The 6669-nt window shown below is 33.1% G+C and overlaps 1 protein-coding gene across 1 annotated transcript in view; it reads left to right on the forward strand.

The window, feature by feature from the left end:
• Positions 1-671: 671 nt before the first annotated feature.
• The window catches only part of LOC112516273 (squalene monooxygenase-like), a 10738-nt gene continuing 4740 nt past the window's right edge, over positions 672-6669 (forward strand). The window contains exons 1-7 of the mRNA XM_025123289.1: positions 672-833; positions 4119-4230; positions 4318-4492; positions 5068-5236; positions 5325-5543; positions 5714-5980; positions 6072-6350. Coding sequence (XP_024979057.1) covers positions 672-833; positions 4119-4230; positions 4318-4492; positions 5068-5236; positions 5325-5543; positions 5714-5980; positions 6072-6350 — 1383 coding nt within the window. The remainder of the gene's footprint in view (positions 834-4118; positions 4231-4317; positions 4493-5067; positions 5237-5324; positions 5544-5713; positions 5981-6071; positions 6351-6669) is intronic.

Below are 6669 nucleotides of genomic sequence, written 5' to 3' on the forward strand. Positions count from 1 at the left end.
GATTTGGTGTGATATGGGTGTGATAATCATGTGATTATCACACAATTATCACAAGGATTCCGTTCGGCTAGGGTTAACTTAAAAAATCGACCACCGATTTTGTGTGATATGGGTGTGATAATCATGTGATATCACTATCACATGAAGATTATGTTGAACGAGAAAGAAAATACGTTTGAATGAAGGAGAAGAAGACGTGGAAATGTGAAGATAAACATAGTTAATTAAAATAAAATAAAAATTATAAAAATTACTTAATTACAATACTGCCCTTTTTAAATTATTTATATATAATAAAAGTTAATTTATTAATTAAAAAAGTTTGTGGTTATTAAGTTGTTCTCGCGTTTTCGTAAATCACAGGGATTCTCGTTTGAACCTCCACCTATATATATATACTTACACACGCATGCATACTAAATTGTGTAATTCAAACTAAAAGCTATATATGAAACGCAATTCTTGCACCAAATTAAATTATCGAGATTTTCAGCAAAAAGAAGAGTTTTAATACGTAAATGTCAATGAAAAACTCATGACATTATAAGTTAGAGGTTTTAGTTAGTGATCTAGAAATAGCCTTTTCATCATTTTAGACACCGCAAATTAAGCATTGTCGATTTCTTCCTTCTTCTTCTTCTCCTTTGATGGACCTTGGAATATTGTCGATCATGAAAACGCGTTGGAATCCGAAGGAGACTGTGGGGAAGCCGGAAAACAACTCCGGCAATGATGGGTTAACTGAGTTGGTAGACACCGGTGGAAACACCGCGGATGTTATCATCGTTGGTGCCGGTGTTGCTGGTGCTGCTCTTGCTTATACTCTTGCAAAAGTACGTATTTCTACTAGTACTCTCTAACACATGATTATATATACTCATATGCCTAATTTGAGTGACTTCATACATACATACATACATGAAGATAGTTGAGAATTTGAAGATAAATATCAACGGTCAAATAATTGGTTCATGGCATGGCATGGCATGTGATCAAGAATCGGGTTACGACCTCCTTCTAAAAACTACAAAACTTTCGATATATTTTCAAACGAGAACGATGAACAGATAAAATAAACAAAAGAATGACCTAATCACATATGATTTTAGTGTAAAATCATATACGACCAAGTTGCTTACACACCCCTTGTGTTTGACCGTGTTCCTTAATCGCATATGATTTTAGTGGAAATCACATGTGAATATGTAATTTGTTTGCAAGAAGGTGAGAAACAATATGTCACATACCTTATTTAATAAATGAATAAAATATAATATTATTAAATTAAATTTAAAAAAGATAACATTATCTCTAACCGTAGGAATAATCAAATTTATTTTTCAAATTGATTTATATTAATTCCTCATAATCCATTTATTCAAAAAGATAAATCCGTAACAGTTTGATTATAAGTTTTTATCATATATATATGATAATTTGTTCGATGATCGTATAAGTTATATGTGATAATTGTAGATATTTTTGTTAATCGACTATGTATATTTACATTTAAGAGCTTGCATTATGCTTAATTAGTTGTATCTCTTAAAAATACAATATATTCGTAACTCCTCTTTTATCTAGTTTTTAAAGATTTATAAAAGATATAAATTAAAGTTGATATAAAGAGTGTTTTTAGTAATTTAAAATATAATTATTTATTTTATTTCTTTTTTTGTTCATTGTAGATTTTATACAATTAATTTTATTTGGTATTACTAAGTTTATCTTTTTGTATTTTCTTCTACTAAAATTATCTTATTGGTTTATCTTATATAGGGGTGTCCATCGGGTAGGTCGGGCGGAAAAATTAAGAATCTGATTGGATTTTTTATATGAAAATCAAGCCTTAATTTTTGGATTTTAGATTGCTTCGGGTTCGAGTTGGTCGGGTTCGAATTTTGTTATAATGCAAAAAATATATATATCAAATTGATTTTAATGATGAATTATGTATATATATGTATATATATATATGTATGTATGTATGTATGTATGTATATATATATATATATGTGTGTGTGTGTGTGTGTGTGTGTGTATTTCAGGTTTTCGGACGGATTGGGTGGCGAAAAATCAAATCCAACCCGAACCCAAATTTTCCCCAAAAGGTCGGTTTTTGGATTTTCGAATTGCGGGACTTTCGAGTTTTATATAAATACCTTATTTAAAGAAATATATGAAACAATTTTATTAAAATTTCATAAGTATTATAATAACCATATGTGAAAGAACTTCATCAAAAAAAATATTATATATATTAAACAATTTTATAAGATTAAACAGTTTCATGAAAAAATTTCACAAGTGTTCATATATGTTCTATTTATGTTCATAATTGCCACAAGTATTCACATATATGTTCAATTTGTATTCATAATTGCCACACGTATTCATATATGTTCAATTTGTATTCATAATTGCCACAAATGTTCATATATATGTTCAATTTGTGTTCATAATGCCACAAGTGTTCATATATATGTTCAATTTGTGTTCATAATGCCACAAGTGTTTATATATGTCATTTTGTGTTCATATGGTGTATACATGTCAATTTGTGTCATATATGTTAATTTGTGTTCATAATTACCAAGACACTCACTTTGATTATTTACTTCACTTCCCGATCTCGAACTCCGACTGTCACCATAAACAATTTAAAATTTCTCATTGTTGTCGTGTTGTTTTCCAATGTCTTTATCCATAATCGCTTGAACGATAACAAACACTAACTAGCGGATCTCCTCCACCAATCACAAATTTATAAATATTAAAAATGAAAGATCAATATTAAAAAATGAAAAAAATCACAACATCAATATTAAAAATGCAAAAATCATGGGTGATTACAGTCTCTTTCCCGGGGTCAGTGTACTCCATAAAATCAGCAAGCGCGTATACTTGAAGGAAGGCGGAATATTTCACCCCTCATCCAGAGTTTTCGGGGTTCCATGCCCATGGATTGCCTTTTATGGATCTTGTAACTCTCCATTAATGATATAGGAGTTACAAAAAAATTAGTCATATACCCTTAACATTAAATCTTTAGATAGTGAATAACTTAATACTAAGATGGATTGTGATTGGTCTAAAAGATTTATAAAGTTAACACAATAATTTGGGTTGACATGTGAACTAAGCACTATCTCTCTCTCTCTCTCTCTCTCTCTCTCTCTCTCTCTATATATATATATATATATATTGTTGGGTTTCTGTCATAATGAGAGTTATGGTAAGAATAGTAAGAGAGATCTCTACCCTTGGATCAATCAAAATTGAAAAGTTCCACTAGATCAACACTAATGATAATCATCGGATCAATTCTCTTCTAAAACGCAAATCATGGGTTGATTTGATATTAAAAGTAATCAACGGTCCAAGTCTCTTCTTACCTTTTTCACCCTAACGCCTACTCTCACCTCCTCTATATCTACATATATATATATGTATATATATATATATATGTATATGTATATGTATATATATATATATATGTATATATATATAGCTAGGATGATCAAACGAGAAAGATACATATTTAAAAGAACACGAAAACGGGTAAATCACATATGATTTTACATTAATGGCCAAAAAAATGTTCGGGCGACTTGTGGTTCCGTCCCCAGATCGCAGATCGCAGGGCAAGTCACCTGATGAATCTGATTTTGTATGTGATGTTAGATTAAAATCACACGTAATTTGTCACTTTTCGTGTTATTTTAAGTAGGTACCTTTCTCGTTTGATCATCCATATATATATATATATATATGTATATGCGCACGCACACACACGCACCTGTGCATGCATATATGTACATATATAAAAAAGCTAAAATTTGATAACTAATGTTTGCACTTTTCAATGGATATCGTTCCTGACCAAAGGGACACGGGTGACTTGCTAAACTTGACCAAAGGTCATGGGAAAAGTCTTCCGATACAACATATAATGTATCATATATGATTAATTACCTATTAGTATCACAAGTTTATTTGTTTAAATCTCTCTTTAAACAATTAGTACATACAGTTTTTTTTATCATATTAACGGCAAATCCGCTATTCTTTTGATAGAAATTTACCTACAACCTTATGTTTACGTGACCAAATAACAGGACGGACGTCGAGTGCACGTTCTTGAACGGGACTTGGCCGAGCCAGATCGAATTGTAGGTGAAGTTCTACATCCAGGAGGCTATATGAAGTTGATGGAGTTAGGACTCGAGGGTAAAATTCTAAGGTTCCATGAATTAATCATTCGTATTTTGAGTTCAAAAAGGATTCACCATTTGATCGTAAACTAATTCACTGCAGATTGTGTCGAGGGAATTGAGGCTCAACGAGTTTCTGGTTATGCCTTTTATCTTAACGGAAAAACCATTAGACTCGATTACCCTTTGGGGAAATTCGACTCCAATGTATCCGGAAAGAGTTTTCACAATGGTCGTTTTATTCAACGGATGAGGAGCAAAGCTTCATTTCTTCCAAAGTACACTTTATTTCTCTTAATTAACCAAGGACGGAAACATATACATATATATATATATATATATATGTATATATATATATGTATATATATATATATATATGTATATATATATATATGTATATATAGGGTTGGGTTTACGTGAGACCAAAAGTTTTTTGTGAAACCCGTAAGACCAATTTATATTCATTGATCAACTTTATAAGCTAATGATCTAATGGTCTAAAGTTGCATGGTGACAATTTTGTGATTATTGAGTAGTCTCGTGGCAATTTTATGATTATAAATATTCAGATAGTAGATCTAATCCAATGATTGAGAATTGGTCTTACGGGTCTCACGAAAAACCCTTAGTCTCACATGATCTCAAGTCTATATTGTATATATGTGTGGAACTGTGGATGCTCTTAAAAAGATAAAGGAGATTCCTGAATCATTTTTAAATGGATTTGGAAAACTTTATAAAATCCAACCCAATCTGAACATGCATTCATGTCTGATCCAATCTATAACGATGTTGCTTATGCATAAATGACTTGTACTTTTGTTTAGTTACCATTTTAACCTTGTCTTATTAGTGTAAAACTAGAACAAGGGACTGTAACTTCATTGCTTAAGACACAAGGAACTGTGCATGGAGTTCATTACCGAACTAAAGGTGGCCATGCAATGACTGCATACGCACCTCTCACCATCGTTTGTGATGGTTGTTTTTCGAATCTCCGTCGCGAACTCTGCAATCCGAAGGTATCCAATACGATATTCCCCCTTTATCATTCTGATTTCTCGATAAGTTTCAACATCTCGAGTAGGAGTTTCTGATAAATTTTTACAGATAGAAGTGCCTTCGTGTTTCGTCGCTCTAGTGCTGGAAAACGTCGATCTTCCGTATGCAAACCACGGACACGCTATCATTGCCGACCCTTCACCCGTTTTGTTCTATTCGATTAGTAACACAAAGATTCGTTGTTTGGTGGACGTTCCCGGAGAAAAAGTTCCTTCCATTTCGAATGGCGAGATGACCAAGTATCTGAAAACCGTCGTGGCTCCACAGGTCTCCAATTTTGCCATTTACATCGTTGATAATACTTTTTAGGTCACCTAACATCGTCTTAACAACTTATTATAACATATTTGTATAAATCGTATAGTTTTTGGTACTATAAAAAAGTTCTATTAAATATTCTATTAAGACGTTTAAAGACGAGTTAAATACCATTGCAGATTCCACATGAGTTATATAATGCTTTCATAGCAGCAGTTGATAAAGGAAACATAAGAACAATGCCAAATAAAACCATGCCAGCTGAATCAAAGACCACTCAAGGTGCACTTCTACTCGGAGACGCGTTGAATATGCGACATCCGCTAACGGGAGGCGGAATGACCGCCGCTTTAACGGATATTGTCCTGCTTCGTGACCTTCTTAGACCGTTACATGATCTAAACGATGCGTATAAACATCTTCAACGCTTCTATACCCTCCGAAAGGCGAGTTTATTTCACTTTCTAAAGTTAAACATGAACTTTTTCCTCGTAATGACAATCCGAAATGACTTGTGATTTCGTGTTTTATTTGCAGCCGATGTCATTTACATTAAACACGGTTGCAGGTGTTGGCTATAAGATGTTTTGTGCATCATCGGACCTTGTTAGCCGGGAATTGCGTAGCGCTTGCTTTAGTTACTTGACACTTGGACATTGGTTCACCGATGGACTAATGGCTATATTTTCCGGGCTTGACCAACGCCCGGTGGCCCTTTTTCTTCAAGGTACCATGATGGGTGCGTACATCGTTGGCCGGTTGCTTATGCCATTCCCTTCTCCAAAACGGTTATGGCTCGCGGCCAAACTAATCCCGGTAATTAGTCTTGTTACGTATTTTTTTTTCTTATAACCAAGGTTTTAAATGGGGTGAAATGCGTCATGCTAGGACCGCGACATAGGTCGCCGGTTGCTTGTGTCTCTTATTTAGTATCACATGTGATGGACTACTACATTTTCACATGTGATGTGCTATGGTAAAAGAGTGTTATCGTATTTTCGTAAAATGAAAGTGTTCTCGTTTGAACCGTTTCCTATATATATATATATATATAGAGGGATGCTATTCTACACTCTTTGTCATTCCTACACCTTATATAACCCTCATCTCAACCATTCAATTTTTAATCAATTAA

This window comes from Cynara cardunculus (genome assembly GCF_001531365.2).
Source record: "Cynara cardunculus var. scolymus isolate 2C chromosome LG 8, CcrdV1, whole genome shotgun sequence".
In the NCBI taxonomy this organism is placed as follows: Eukaryota; Viridiplantae; Streptophyta; class Magnoliopsida; order Asterales; family Asteraceae; genus Cynara; species Cynara cardunculus.